This window comes from Anthonomus grandis, chromosome 8, assembly GCF_022605725.1.
Source record: "Anthonomus grandis grandis chromosome 8, icAntGran1.3, whole genome shotgun sequence".
Taxonomy (NCBI): domain Eukaryota; kingdom Metazoa; phylum Arthropoda; class Insecta; order Coleoptera; family Curculionidae; genus Anthonomus; species Anthonomus grandis.
The window spans coordinates 6,736,342-6,753,203 of record NC_065553.1 but is presented as its reverse complement, the minus strand read 5'-3'; the positions used below and the strand labels follow the sequence as shown (position 1 = coordinate 6,753,203).

Sequence of the window (16,862 nt, the reverse complement as noted above, 5' to 3'; positions counted from 1 at the left end):
CAACCTGGTAAGCTTTTCCGGTTTCAAAAATGTATTTTATGTAAAGGAGGAATTGAGAATTTCAGTAAATGTTTGTTTAATGATCCTTGTTGTGGAGACTCCACCATGGCTAGATGCACAATTATTTTATAAAGAAGATCTATGATCAATAAGTTCGCTTTTGTTACAGGACTAAGAAACATTGAGTATGGAGCATTAAAATCCACTCTACATCTTTGTGGTGAAAAACTTTTTCCCATTTCTACACCGACATTTATGAAGTATTTGTTAACAGTTTGATATACCTATATCTAAGTTAATTATTTCTCCATTGTTCCCTACTAGCTATTACCGACTTAATTATCTTTTTCATTCGTCACGTCATATATTTTTCCTTATATCTTTAATTGACAAAATGTCTACATAGTATTATTTTCTTATTTATATTTTTTCAAATAAGCCAATAATAGAAACAATTCCTTCATTTATCAAATCTCTGTTTAAAAGTGAAGGTTTGGTCAAATTAAAAAAATAGACTTTAAATTGTTGTTTTGCGTCACAGTCATAAGGGAGTCGCTAGATTTAAATAAATAAATTCTTTATTTGGTATTAAATGCTTGATCTTGACAAAGAAGCAGTAATAGTAATATAAAAATTAACCAAAAAACAAATTGAGAGAAAAAAAAATAATTAAATACATTTGTAAATCCGCAGAGAACAAATAACTAATTATGCAATTGTACCTCCAAGAACAAAGTTTTATAATCATTTTTAAAGCGAGATATTGGAATTGAAATTAGTTCTAAATCGATTATAAATTGTTAAGTATAACTACGTGAGAAAAGAGCTATGGTGTGGCAGTGTCAGAGTCTTATGTCTTATATCTCTATCATGAATCGCATTTCTTGGAATTAATTTCTCTAACAGATATTTTGGCTCTTTGACGTTTTTGAGATTTCTTTATAAAATGCTGCTGTTGATAAAATGTTTGACATTTCAGCAACGTCACGTGACTAGATAAAATATAATATATGAGTTAAACTATACACACCCGAAACATATATAATGTAGGTGTTTCTAAAGAACGAAAATAAGATAGTGAAGCCTATTCCTCTTTTGTCCATCATGAAGGCTATATAATTTAAAGATAAGAGCAAAGACGCGTCGCCAACAAGTAAGCATTAGTTAAAGCAGCAGCTTTTAACTAATTTAACTTCAGAACAAATTGGAATGCTCTCGAGTTGAAAAAAAATAACATTTTAAAAGTCGCTTCCCACACGATTCCTATCATCACATACACGCCGATAAAACCATAATTAAACGTCGAATAAATAGGCCAAACTCGAAACTATCCCGTTTACCCATGTCCTGGCATTAAGCCAGCAAGCGAATCCAAAAATAGCCACCTGACAGACCAGATCTGAAATATGCAGAGGATTTTCGGCTCGTACAACACGCATTTTCTTTCTGTGGTTTATTTTGTGTTTGTGTGTGTTTTTGCCATCATTTTATAATTGCCGCGCTGTCAACTCTAGTGGATGAGACATGCACGGAAGTTCTACTTCGAATGGTATGTTTATCGGTTTTGTTGTGCAAATTTAAAATGTTTTGATTAATTGAGTTGTTAAAATTATTTAAACGCCTAAGGTCATGTTTTTTTTTACATAAAGAATAAAATCAATTTAAAAATACGTGTTTTATAGAGTAAAATAGAAGTTTTGATAACCTTAAGACTTTTTAAGAAATATTTATGTTTATTTTTTAAGTTTGAGATCATTTGTTAAAATCGTGATTATAATGGTAAGTTTGCAATAAATTTTTCATAAAACATAAAATTGACTTTGAAAAATCACATTTGTTCAAAATAAAATGTTTTTTGCATCTCCCTGTGCATTTTTTAAAAAACTTGGTTAAAAAGCATGTTGGTAGAATTGCATTTAAAAAAAAATCACATTTTCTCAAAAGAAATTTTTTTTTCATCTCCCTGTACATTTAAAAAAAAAACGCTGAAATAGGTGTTTAATTATTTTAATTGAGGAATTTTTGTACAAATTTTCAACTCTGTATCCTTCTTCGTTTTTGAATTATGGGCATGTTGGTAGATTTTATTGAAAAAAAAATCACATTTTCTCAAAAAAAATGTGTTTCTTTCAGATTCCTGTACATTTTTTGAAAAACGCTGAAATAGGTCTCTAATCATTTTAATTGAGGAATTTTTGTACAAATTTTCAACTCACTAACTTTCTTCGGTTTTGAGTTATGGGAATGTTGCTAGAATTTTTTGAAAAAAAATCATATTTTCTCAAACAATTTTTTTTTGGCTCCCTGTACATTTTTTAAAAACCCTGAATTAGGTGTCTAATCATTTTAATTGAGGAATTTTTATTTAAATTTTCAACTCTAACTTTCTTCGTTTTTGATAGGTAGGTCGTTTTCGTTGGTAGCATTTTTTTGAAAAAAAATCATATTTCTTAAAAAAAAAAATTTTAATCTTTCAGTACTTAAGTTAGAAGCTAATTTAAAAATTATCCAAGGTGGCAACGTTTTAACACTTGGAACTATCATCTGTACCTCAAAAGCTACTTTACCCACAGTTCTGAACCGGTTCCAGCTTTGTTCTTCAGAAGGCATAAAGAAGTCCACTGTATAATAAATTCTCTTAATACCCACAAACCAATGTAAGCCGTTTCATAACTTTTTCCTAAACTACAATACCGTGATACAGCAACTTTAAAACGAAAAGACGGTCATTAATTCTCAGATCCGCTTAAAATTTAGTTGGGCAAAACGCGAAGCCCATCTTGCTGCATCTACGTCATAAATCCTCGAGGCGCACTTAGACGTTATTCCTTGAGTTTTTCTCGTATGTGTACCTTTTTATCGTTTTTTTTTCCATGTCCTGGGAACAATTCGTTTTATTAAAAAATAAAAAGTTAATTGAGGGAACTTTTTAATTTCTATTTTATAAGTCTATAAATTAGCCCTTATAGATCTATCTTATATAGCAAAAACTTATGCTACAAAGGCATCATCACATCTAGAATTGCGTTATATAAGTTACAAAATTGTAAAAATTTATTAGGAGTTTCAAAACCTTAAACCTCAACGACTAATAAACAAATCATAAAATATTAACAATGTTGGCAAGCATCGACGTCTTAAAATCTATGACCAATTTAATGATCAAACGAAAATGTTAAAAGTCAAATAAACTTATACTTACCTACACTATTAGCATGCTTCAACAAAATAAGGGAAATGCACGAAATAAATCTAACGTTGAATGTGACTAATAACAATTATTCATTGCCCTATCCATGAGTGAACATATTCCTATACCTTCAATACGGTATACGGATCTTTCGCTTTCTGTATTGCCAAAATTAAGAAAGCGTTCATACATAGAGTAGAAAAGTAATATCACTATGCAGTAACAGTTTGCTTGGCAAACATAATAAATAAATTTAAAAATCCTATTGCTTCATATGGATACATTATATAGATATTGAAAACTAACATAAATAAGCATATTATACTTTTATGCAAGATAAAACATACTTCTAGCATGATTTTCTATTAGAAAAAATTGACATCATAAAGATGATGTATTAGTTATGTAGGCACACTCTATCAAATTTAAATAAACAAACTGTGTTAGTAGATTGGATATTATGGACAAAAACAGTGATTTTTAAAAGAATTTCTTACTGGAAAGTTGTGTAGGGTGGGTGGGAGGGGGTTAAGGGTAGGGTTAACGAAAAACGGTTTTTTTGCAGAAAATAATTGCCTGAGAGAAAAATCCTTTTTAAGAAAATTATAGGTGATAAAAAAAATCTATAGTTTTTGCATTTATACTTTTCTCACATAACCTTAATACGCCAGGGCAGTTAGCAAAAATAGGAGAAGTTTTTGCAATCAAGCTGAATTTTTTACAGATGCTAGTACTCATCAAGAGTACTTTGTAAAAAAAAGTTACACCTTCTCGGAGGCTTGCTTTTTCCGCCATGTGAAATTAAAGATGGCGGCTGGTGCTATTCTTAAAAAAATCGTAACTTTCTTATTTATTACCAGATTTTCGTCAAGTAAAAAACATTATCTTTATTTTTAACTAGAGAATAAGACAAAAATATAAACTATAAATACTTTGACAGGTCATATTTCTGCCAAAATAAGGAAATAAAAAAATCGAAAAGCTTTTCTTCAACTTTTAGCCAACCGTACTCTTTACCAAAAAAAGTTAAAATATGTGGAGTCTTTTATGCGTTTTTGTTTTAATTTTAAAACAGTCGCCAAATTTATGATAGGTACTTTAGGAGATAACTTTACTTCTTGTTTGATTTATGTACCAAAATTTTTTGTAAGAAATACACTAAAAACAAAAATGTGTTTATAACAAAAACAGTTTGGTTTTAACTTATAAAAGAAATATAAACATTAAAAAAAAAATTAAAAAAAAACATTGTTATTCTTAATAATAAGGAACATTATATATTGGTAGGTATTCTTTTTTGTGCCAAAAAATTACAAACGAAGCTTTTAATAGCTTTCAACTAACAATAATATATAACTATTTATCGTTAAAAGTTATAACGACTTATTTGGTTACATTTTACTTAAACTTCATCATCTATTTCCACTTCATCCAAATCAATTCTGGGTGCATTCATACAAGCTAAATTGCATTTTTTACGTAAAATGCCGCATTTTCGATTATACGCAGCACAAATACAGTTTGCTGTGCATAGATCTTTGCATTTGCAAAAAAAAGTAGCCATTAGGTGTTCGGGCCCCGGGGGTTTTGTGTATGTTACTGGGAAAAGCTCATTGCCATTGGAAAACCACCCCCACTCAAGTGGGTCCAACTCGTTTCCTCTCCAGCTTTGTAACTGTAAATACACTCTAAATACATGTTGCTTACGGGAGTCTTCTGTGGGAGGAAGATTTGCCAAATCAAAATTAGATCCTAAACCTTGTGTAGAGGTGATTTGTTTATAGCAATGAAGTCTTGACTGATTAAAATTTTCACAGTTTTGGACGGGAAAAAATTTTAATATAAGTTTTTGTCCAACTTCACTTAGGACAGCCTTATTCATATAAGAGGCATTAAAACTTTTGATAAAATCATACATTTCAGGATTATTTTTTAATACGTCAAATATTCTTTTTTTGCCAATTTTATATGGATATGAGGTAGTATCACATCCTGTAAATGCATGAATGAATAAAAGATTTTCACGGATCTGTTCTGAGAGCAAAGTTTGAATTTTAAAAATGTTTAGAAATTTATCAAGAGCTTTACTCGTGCTGGGTGCCCAAACATATAGCTGGTGGTTAGGCTTATTTTCTAAGGAAATTAAAATTACAATTAGATCTGTATCATTACTAAAGACTACTACATCTTGCGATTGACATTCTGTTATTGCGGTTAAGGCAACAACTCTGTCACAATCAGATTTCGTATGTGTGACTTTTATACACTTTTCTTTCAACTTCTCGGCTAGGCAAAAAATAAACCTTTCTTTGTTCGAAGAATTTGATAGGAAGTCTGCTTGCGAGAAGACCAGCGATGTGTTTTCCTGAAACTCAACCCTAGGCGTAATTTTTGATTGACGTCTACGATGTCCCTCGTCCTTAGTGGACTTTTTACTATAACCATCAAAAACTACCCAAGAGTTGAAACCAAAATTGTTACCAAATTATCTTTACAAAGATGGGAAATCAGAACAGACTTATTTCCTTTGCGGAGTTTTCCTTGGCTAAAGAAATACGGAGGATAGGTACTTAGTTCATGTTCGAAAAACGTCTTCAAATCATTTTCGTTTCTCATGGTGAGCAATACTCTATTAAAGAACTGTTGGGGATTTACGTCAACTGGATTTTTTTACTTTGTATTTTGCTGTAGTTTTTTGCCACCTCAATTTTTGGAGAAAAATTTTGAGCCTGTAAAATAAGATGATAAAAGAAAAGTGTAAATTTTTTTTCAACTTTTTTTGACAGAAATATAACCTGTCAAGTTTTATATTTTTATTTCATTCTTTAGTGAGAAGCAAATATAATGTTTTTTACTTGACAAAAATCGGTTAATAAATAAGAAAGTTACGATATTAAAAAAAATAGTACCATCCGCCATCTTTAATTCAACATGGCGGAAAAAGCAAGCCTCCTAGAAGGTGTAACTTTTTTTTACAAAGTACTATTGATGGGTACTACCATCTGTGAAAAATTCAGCTTGATTGCAAAAACTTCTCCTAAAGGCCATTTTTTGAGCTAACTGCCCTGGCATATAAGGTTTTCTAGTAAAACGTGAAAAAAATACTATTTTATTTCTCGAACACAAGGTGTATCGCTATGAAACTTGCAGTAGTTGTGCCATTTTTTATCGCAAATAAGTGAAATTTAGTTTTTTAAGATAAGGCAATTAGTTTTGAAAAAATTTCAGTTTTTTTTTTGTTCACAACTTTCCATTATTACAGTTTTTGAATTAAAACTTTTGCTATATTTATCAAGCGTATATGGTCAATGAACCGTAGAATATACGTATATCACATACGATTCTCGATCCATATATTAGATCGAGTCTTATGCTTTTGTTGAAAAAGGGTTCTACCATAACACGCTTGCATTCCTTATTCGAAAAAACATGGAAGGTTTGTTATATAAAAATTTAAACATTCTATATTACTGTAGTTAAAATGGTGAAAAAAATAGTGTAAAAATGTTCACCTTACATGAATTCGTTAAACAAGAACAAAAGGATCCTTTATTATATTTATCAAAATTCCCAATGTTTTAAAATTTGTAAATTAAAATCTCTTAGTGTTTTTATTGGAAAAGCTATTAAATGATTATATTCATTTGTTTTGTTTACAGTAAAATATATTTTATGGTTTTGCCACAGCTTTGTTAAAAACATTTACTGCTATGAAACAATAATAATAGATTTCTGTAAAAAGACCGATAGATGGTACTACCAAACTTGTAATAATAAATAGCAAAGGCAATAGTAAATCCAATAACTATCTACTTTAAGACCATCTAGACTAAGCATCTTAACCAGAGTTTGAATAAACAATTCCGAAGAATTATTGTCAAGAAAATCTAAATTCATATATTCCGGATGTCCCACGAGTGAGGGACAAAATTTCACTACGCATTTTTTAGGTAAATTCGAGTAAAAAATACCCTATGAACATGGGTCCGCAAATGTTTTCTTACTAACATATGATTTTTTAAATTTAATAGTGTTATTGTGCCGAAAACTACAATAATGCCGAAAAATAATTTTATTTAAACAAAAAAAAAGGACATTTCCATTGCCAAAAAGAAATTACCCTTTCCACCTTCTTAAAAATCAAATCATTTTCTTTATAAAATATTCCTAGGGGAGACCTAGTTTAGCTTATTCTGTTAAGTTTCAATTTTTGGAATTTAAAGAACATATCATTTTTGCTTCTATTATTATGTAATATGTCAGTAGTTTGTAGAATATTTTTAAACCGAACAGTTAGAAGCTCTGTAATTTTCAAATTATTTGAATTAAATTTAAAGCAGCTATATTCCTGGAAATTTCACTTCTCATCTCATCTCTGTTTTAAAGTTATTTAAAAGTTTTTATTTATTTTTATAGGCTGCGAGGATGATTCAAGCATCGATGATGATAGAACCTTAAAAAGCCGAAACCGAGCCTGGTCGGGCAGCGTTTCAAACCAAGACGGTTCATCTTCAGACCTGTCGTCCACTTGTTCCGAAAGAAACGCCACTTTGGGAGGTAAATTTTCTCATCCAATACCTAATTAATTTAATTTATATTGATTGATAATTTTTAATCTAATAATATAATTTTTCTTATATAGATACTGGCTCAACAAGATGCACCAACGATTTTCAATGGATTCGTAAAGAGGCTTCGCCCCTATCGCCACCCAGGGCCTCCCCGCAAAGATTATCTCCAATAAGGATGGAGGAGGAATCGCCTCACGAGCTGCCAAATTTAAATAAACCTCCCATATCGAGAAGTGTAAGGGATAAAACTGCAAGAAGGAGCGGTGATAGGTCTGGTAAGGTTGTTTTTTGATTTAAGCCTCTATAATCAACTTTAATGGCATTTTTTATTAAGGACCTTCAGCTCCCGGGAGTTTAGACAGAAGAAGACATCCTCATATGAAACGCGAGGAAAGAGATCAAAAGTCGCGATCCTCTCACGTGAAAAGTCCTCCGAGATTAGAAGACTTTCAGCCCAATTTGGGACAAAATGGAAACTATTGTTGTCCACCTAGTTGTGGACCGTACGATGGGTATTTTGAGAGCTTTCATCGGCGGCATGAAAGGTAAATAACAGATTTTCCTGGATATCAAAAATTAATAAAACCTTACATAGGTCCGATCCCCAACGTTATGGTAGCAGCCCCATGCTTATGGAGCATAGAGAGCATCGTTTCGGAGGCGAAAGGGGGAGTCATCCCGACATTTATGGCGATTGTTCGCGATATAGACACGAAATGGCGTGTTGCTCATATCATTTAGGACCACCACCGTGTTGTTATTATGGTGGGGAAAGGGGGTACCATTGGACACCCCCACCCTACCCTAAGGTAGAAAAAGAGCTAAACATTTTTTTTCTCAAAGATCATACTGGCATTTTTATATTCCCTGTTAAGGATAGGAGTTTTTGAATATATGTATTTCTTTAGCCAGGAGAACAAGATGAAAAGTTGAGGAAAATCCAGTACGAGAAAGACAATTTACAGTTACAAGTGCAAGTATTAACCGAACAAATTGAGGCTCAGTCCGATAAGATTTCGGATTTGGAAAAGATGCTGCTGGAGAAGAAGACAATGCTGTCGGATGCAGAGGAAAAGTTGCAAAGGGTAAGTTTTTGTTTTTAAGCATTGATTAAATAGTTACTACCAATTTTCTTTTAGGAAGTGTTATCAAGATCCTCTCTAGAAACCCAAAAACTGGAATTAATGTCGATAATGAGCGAATTAAAACTAACTGCTGCATCACTAGAAAGGGAAAATATGGAACTTAGGAATGGCCAAGCTAATAATAATGCGGATGGGACCAAAAAGCCTCCCTTAATACCCAGGCTAACTTCCGGATCGCAGCCTCAGTTAACTTCAACACCACAACATTCTAGTCAGGTAATAATTTATAATTATAAATAAAACCTTTAATATTTACTTACCCTTGATTTGTTACATAGGGTTTAAGGGTGTCACCATCTCCTAGTCCTGTGGGAATGGCTTCTGGTACCAGAAGTGCTGATTCCACACTGTCTTATCAAAATGACTTACACAGACCAAAGGTGAGTTACCGAATTGATTTTAGGTTATTTACTGGTTTAATTATTTTTTTTTACATAGTCAATGTCAAGTTGGATATAATGAAGTTGATAACTGTATGAAATAAGTTTGCTATATTCGAAGTTCATTATAAAATTAAAAAATAATAATTCGGTTCTTTGGTATGTTGCTATTGACTTAATTTAAATAAAGGTTTCAAACTTCTTACTGTAAACTGTATAAACAACTTAGGAACTGTTTTTTCAGGGACAGAAATTTTAGTTTGTATACCTCTACTCACAAAAACTATTCGAAACTTTTTCTGGAACACGTAATTGAATCTCTGTTATAGCACCTTGATTATTTATCTCTTCATGGCTTTTAAATTCACCGGACTATTTGTTCTTTTATTCAGCATTCAGTTAGGATAAGATAGTCCTCAATTAAAACGTAGAATTTAAAATCCACTGATTCCACTAATCAAATATTAGTACTTTCTTAATTATTTGTGTGCCTTTTTAACCCCTTATTTAAACTCATCTCATCATCTGAATCGCATTCATAATGTGCCTCAAACAATGTTCTAGTGTCACTTTCTAAAACAACTCGTTATTGATTTTTTACTAATTTCTTACCAAACCTGTTTGTTTTCTGTAGCTCCGTATTCCATTGGAGCGACTCTTCAGTAAAGAGTTTAATGTTAAAGTTTTTTTTCTTTTCTGTTCCTGACATGTTTGCAGTGACAAAAACCGTAATTCTAATAGCTTTAGACCTATTTGCTCCACAACTGTTTTTTCTATAGCCACAGAAGGTAGAGTAAAAGTGGCTTGATTAAATGTTGAAATACTGTATCGGTGGCCTGTAATATCCTGAATTTTGCAATATTTTGTGTTTTTTTGTGTAGATACGGATTTTCAGTATTAATTTAAGTACTAATCAGGTAGCAAAGAAGTAACGGCAAGTGATGCAAAACAAATTTATTAGAAGTTACGAACATATTTACGTTAAGTAAAACCGCGAGAACATATGTAACTAAAACTTTCTAAGATAACTACCTAAATCTTGATATCTTTGGGTAAATTGTTCTAAAACATATGACAGTAGGTAAAAGTTCCTTAGGATCTTGGAAATGTGTATATTTATCACCCATTATACTTAGTCTTTGGTTTTGTAAGTTCGGATACACTGATAAAATTTCGATGTTTGTCTAGGTTTTTCAATTTTTATATTTAAAACACAAAATGGCATTTTATTATGATCACTAATATCTGGACTTACTGTACCGTAGTGAAGAATTATTTCTTTATTATTAATAAAAATTGGATCCAAACAGGTCGATGACCTATTAGAGATTCTAATAGGTTCCTTAATCAACTGACAATAGCCGTAAGTATATAGAGTGTTGAATAGTGAATTTGGTTTAAGAAAGACCACGTTTAAATCACCCGTAATTACAGAATAATCAGAACTTACCAAAACATGAGGAACGACTTCGTCCAGAAAACGCAAGATCTCTAAGACTTTCGTATTTGGAGGACGGTATAATAATATTAGGACTATTTTACAAATACCAGCCTTAATATCCAGAAGCAAACATTCAACATTTACATTACTTACATTAGTTTTTTAGATTTCGCATGTTAGATTTGCTCTGACGTAAACGGCTATACCACCTCCAGCTCTATTCTCTCTATTTCATGTATCCTGTAAAATCTGTAACCTGGCAATGATAACACATCAGGAGATACATTACTTTTTAACCATATTTCAAACACAAACTAACTAAAGTTGCAAACAGCTCATCAATTTTACCAATTAAACTATATAACAACTTCCTCTCGAACTAAAAAAAAAAAAAATTGAAAGGTTTAATACTTTTAAAGATTTATTTAAAAAAATTCTAATAAGAAATTCCTCTTACACTATAGCAGAATATATGAATTTCTGCGCCTTATCTCTACTTAATTAATCAGATACTTTTGTAAGTTCGTTAAACTTTTGATAGTGACACTGTGACCTAATAATTAATTTTTTAGTTATAATTAATATATTAATAAACTATAACTAAATGACTGAATAGAAGTCCATATTTTGTAGGAGAATGCGTATATAAAGATAACAAATAGGGGAAGTCTTTATCTCCAAGAAAAATGCATGTGGGACACTTAGGTAAATGTATTATGCATTTCGGCTGTGTAAACAGCCATCATCAGATACTAAAATAAAATAAAATAGAGGTAATTCAGGACAATTTTAAAAAGGAGCTTATTCGCTATAACAATATAGATTTAGAACTTACCAGAACATTACAAAAAACATATACGTTCACCAAATAAACCAAAAAATTACCCGTTATCGGGAAAAAAAACAATACAAATATGTTTTAAGTCCAATGAATTTGTCACTAAACCTAATATTTGTTTCAAAACCAAAAACAACTTGGCAAAACATTTAGTAAACACTAAAGATAAAATACCGATAACACACCGATCTGGAGTTTACAAGTTAACTTGTTCCCACCCATTATGTGATATCTGTTATGTCGGCCAAAGCGGAAGGAAAATTGAAGTCAGAGTCAACGAACATTTAAGACTTATTACGCGAAATAAAAATACTTTTATTAACAATACCAATTCTCCTTTTGCGAACCACATATTAGAGTCTGGGCATAGTTTTGATCCGGGACCTAACACTGAGGTTCTGCATGTTTGTGAGAAAGGGTTACAATTGGACTTGTTGGAAGCATTTGAAATAAATAGAGCCATAAACTCCCCAGACTGCACATGCATTAATGAGCAAACCAAGTTTGACAGTTTACGCTTTTTTGATTCAATTAGCCCTAGAAAATAACTTTTACCTTATTGTTTCTAACTCTTTCATCTTATCTTATAATATTTGTATTAGTCAAAATTTAAAATATTTTCTTTAACGCAACGCTAATATACAATAGTTCCTTATAGTACCTTTTTTTAATATGTAGAAATCTGTATCGTCCTTAGTATAAATTTTATATTTTAAATCGTAGATGTCCTTATTGTACTATGTTTTTAATTTTAATTCTTTTATTTATTTTTGTTTTTTTTTTTTCCCGATAACGGGTAATTTTTTGGTTTATTTGGTGAACGTATATGTTTCTTGTAATGTTCTGGTAAGTTCTAAATCTATATTGTTATAGCGAATAAGCTCTTTTTTAAAATTGTCCTGAATTACCTGTATTTTATTTTATTTTAGTATCTGATGATGGCTGTTTACACAGCCGAAATGCATAATACATTTACCTAAGTGTCCCACATGCATTTTTCTTGGAGATAAAGACTTCCCCTATTTGTTATCTTTATAACTAAATAATTTTGCAGACTCCCCCAGCAAACTACAAAAGGCAGATCGACGTCCAGTACGGCAGCCTGCCTCGTCAACAGTTCCTAAGCAATGGAAGTGGAGGGATGGCGAACAATGTTATGGACAGCAACGCGAACCCCCAAAGCGGCCACAATAAGCGCGGGGTGGCATTCGGTAGGAACCACGGCAGCCTGCAGCACCTCCACCGTTTAATGGCGTTGGGGGGCGGCAGGACGAGGGGCTTCTCGGTCCCTAATTTAGGTGATATAGCTCCAAGTGTCTTGACGCACTAAGCTCTTGCAATATCTTTCTTTTTGTTTTTTTTTTTAATTAGTTTCTGACTGGCGCGCTTTTTATGATTTTTTTAACAATTCAAACTAAAAGGGCAAGTGCTTTGACTGGTCTTGTATAACTACAGTGTGGTCCATTGAGCGTGCAAGTGGAAGAAATTGTGGTTGATAACCATAAAAAATTTGATACCGCCATGAACTAAACCCAAATTAAACTCTTATCTAGAACTTTAAATAAATCTTAGACCTACACAATTCACATTGCAATTAAAATCAATGCAAAGACAATAGGTTAAGAAATTTATATACAGGGTGTTACAAAAGTCCGGCCCGCTATTTCAGAGGCGTAACCTACACTTTATTTTAAGCCGCCTTCTAAGGAAGAGACCACCTTTTAAAGATGGCGCTGGTAAAACGATTTTTTGCTCATAATTCTTGAACTAACCCTCACAAAATCATGAAGTTTGGCAAACGGCAAAAGAATTTCGTCAGGCTTCATAAACATAAATTGTAAAATTGTTAGTGATGTAAAGTGCAGAGGAACACACGTGCTTATTTTTTTAAAGATCTTTTTTGTTGTTTTAAAATTTGGCACGCTATAATTTGACAAATTAAAAGAGAAAAACACTTATTCCAGGCGATCTAGCCACTATTAAAATAATGAAGCGATGGTATAGAAAAAGGTGGAAAAATCGAATTGTCATTTATATATCCCCAACTCAGTCTGAGAATGGGAAGAGTATGGAGATGAAGTGATGTTTTTCGGGTATAATTTGACAATTAAGGGAGACAAACACTATTTTCAGGCGATCCAGACACTATTGAGAGAATGAAGCGATGATATAGAAGAAGGTGGAAAAGTCGAATTCTCATTTATATATCCCTATCTCACTGTGAAAATGATAAGAGCATGGGGATAAAGTGATGTTTTTCGGGTATAATTTGACAAATTAATATAGAAAAAGGTGGAGAAATCGAATTCTCATTTATATATCCCTATCTCAGTCTGAGAATGAGAAGGGTATAGGAATAAAGTGATGTTTTTCGGGTATAATTTGACAAATTAAAGGAGAAAAATACTAATTTAAACGACCCCACAAATAAAAGTTTACCGAATTAAGACAAGGAGATCTAGCTGGCCAGGGTACCGGATCATCTCGACTTATCCATTGCCGGTGATTTTTCATTTTCACCAAAATATACACAGTTAGAGGAGCTTTTTAAAGAAAACATTCCAATAATAGCCGCAGGAGATTAGAATGCTAAAAGCAGAGTCTGGGGATGTATATCTGAAAATAACGCCGGGAAATAACTGTAAAAAACATCTAACATTTTAGATATTGCACGAATAAAAAACGTTATCCACAACATTGCAGTAGAAAGCCTAGATTCCTTAAGCTCCTTAGATCACAATCCTTATCACCCTTGGAAAAGTTTCAAGAAATCTTGCGTAACACCCAACCTACCCAATACTAAAATTTTTTATCTAAATCTAGAAACAGATTAAATAAAGAGACAAGGTTGTACAAAGACTCAGAAACAAAAATAATAGCCAATAGGCTAAAAGTATCAAAAATTAAGTATTTAATTTTAGCAATGAAATGTGGAATAACTTTTTAGAAGAACATAACGTCGATGATGAAAATTGTATAAATTACTGGAGAGTCTTAAAGATACTGAGAGAAAGAACTAAAGACGAAAACAGAGTTACCGCCCATGCAATCGGAAAATGCAAGCCTAGTGTAGTCTGACTTAGAAAAAGTCTAGGTTTTCAACTTCAACTTTTCAGTACTAGAAATATGCACTAACAACAGAACGTATAATGCAATTAAGAAAGTACCGAGACCATTTTATACTATATTTTCGAATTCACGCTCATTTCTTACCCACACCCTGAAAATTTCTTTGTTGTAATAAACAAGTGTGGCACTTTTAGGTTCCTGGAAATTATTAGCAGGATTGTGATAAATTTTATTTTCGTTGCCAGCGTCTGCTGGATTATTGCTATTTACAGAGTTGTCTTTAATTTTTTAATTCATAGGTTTTCTTTTGATCATCACTAACATGACTGAAAAATATTACTCAAAAGTCAAATATAAGTCTTTAAGTCAAAATACCGTGTATTTAGTTTGTGCCATTGTACCGGGTGTACATACAACTAAGAGACCTCGCCGGCCATATCTCAGTAACTGGTCATTCCACAGCATAGGGAAAAAAATATTTCTTATAAAAGCGGCAAAGAGAAATCGTTAGAAATTATTTATAAGTTCGTACGATGACCGCTAGGGAGCGCAATACAACATTGAAATAGAAAAAATTGGTTTTATTGAAAATATTCAAAGTGAATCCTAGAGAAGAATGATGCCATTTTAAAGCGTGATAAATTCTAAACATTTTTTATTTCAAACTTTTTTTTCTAATCTGTCAAATAAATAGGTAGCGGAAGGGTTGAATATTTATATCTAAAATTCTTGATAACTTTGGATTGGTCTAACGAATTTCAACGAGCTTACTTTTGTTTTCAAGAATAATTATCAGGCTTTTATGTGGTATAATTACTTAGCCGTTTTAGTTGTTTTGTTGAGCGCTAGAGGGCGGTTTGTGTTATTTTGGACTCTGGCAAATATTAAATACAACGATATAATTTTTTTTACTTAAGCTAAAAGAGCATGAAAAAACATAAAAACTGGCGCAAACCGCAACTCGATATCTTATTTTATTCCGAAATTATAAATTAAAATGTTTTTGAACAATGAAATCTGTCGCCGCGCTGGCATCATTGCGTCACATAGTCAATAGTAAGCTTTGGAAACAAATAAATTTGATAAATATTTTCGAGGCCATGATAAAACGTGTAGGTTCGATATCAAATGTAACATCGAAGACAGATTTTGAAATCATCAAGTTTTTAAAAATGCCAAATGTAGCTAGCAGTGTATTTTGAGTTAATGCAAAATGCACGCATTGCAGCCCGTATATATGCCCAAAGATATCCTGACAGAAGACACAATAATCATAGAGTCTTTGGCTAAGAAACACTGAAATTATTCGCGGCAATATTCATCGAAGACGAAGGCGAGAGCGCATAGAGGCAAACGTTATAAATATTTAGGCATATATTGAAATAAACCCTCAACTAAGCATCCGAAATATTTGTAGGGAATTGGGAGTGTCCCCCGACCCAATAGAAAATATTCTAAAAGAGCACAGGTACCTATTTTTATTTGTTACACTAATAAGCATCCTATAAGTAAGAAAAAAATATTACAATTGCTGTCCAGTTCTTTGGATTTAAGGATCAATAAAACATATTAAAACCAAATTGCAATATTTAAAAAAAAAGAAATATTGCATAATTCTTTTCAGAATAACAGTCATTAAACATGCATTTTTGGCGGTTCACTTTTTATTGTAAAAAAAAACCATTTGTTACACGAGAATTGGATCAAACTGTAAATGCGTTTTTTTTCCAAATTAATCTCATATCAAGCTTACAATGCTTCTTATGCAACATTCAAAATCTTTTTTAAAACGTTATTACCTTTTACGTGTTTTAGAATTAAGTTTCTAGCTTAATACTTTTCATAATAATAACAAATAAACTGATAAACTACACTAGAGCTATTCACCACAAATTAACTATAGTAATCCATCAATTTAATTTTTTGCTTTCAATGTTGTGTCGTTTTTTTTTTTACTAAAGATCGGATGAAATTGAAGGGCATACACGAAGAAAAAGAATCGAAGGAGAAATTAGTTTCATTTTTAAAAATGTAAAAGAAAGAGTAGTTTATAGGGCATTTGGGATTAAAATACAAATTTGTTGTTTTAGATTGTACCCGTCCGATTTAATTTTAAGAACTACTTGCTTATTGAATTTTTCTATATTTTTTTCTTTTATGCACATTATTATTTCCCAATTTATTGAAAAATATATGGAGACTCCCCTTTATAAATTTTTTAACATATA

The 16,862-nt window shown here is 31.8% G+C and overlaps 1 protein-coding gene across 8 annotated transcripts in view; it reads left to right on the top strand.

The window, feature by feature from the left end:
- The window catches only part of LOC126739160 (liprin-beta-1), a 69,317-nt gene that overhangs the window by 35,919 nt on the left and 16,536 nt on the right, over positions 1-16,862 (top strand). For 6 of the 8 annotated variants that reach the window (XM_050444710.1, XM_050444713.1, XM_050444707.1 and 3 more), the window contains exons 4-11: positions 7,607-7,747; positions 7,833-8,036; positions 8,096-8,306; positions 8,357-8,570; positions 8,670-8,846; positions 8,901-9,122; positions 9,185-9,286; positions 12,620-12,863. In XM_050444710.1, coding sequence (XP_050300667.1) covers positions 7,607-7,747; positions 7,833-8,036; positions 8,096-8,306; positions 8,357-8,570; positions 8,670-8,846; positions 8,901-9,122; positions 9,185-9,286; positions 12,620-12,863 — 1,515 coding nt within the window. Of the gene's footprint in view, positions 1-1,400; positions 1,550-7,606; positions 7,748-7,832; positions 8,037-8,095; positions 8,307-8,356; positions 8,571-8,669; positions 8,847-8,900; positions 9,123-9,184; positions 9,287-12,619; positions 12,864-16,862 lie in introns of those variants that run through there. The other 2 variants (XM_050444714.1, XM_050444712.1) reach the window with 2 other exon arrangements.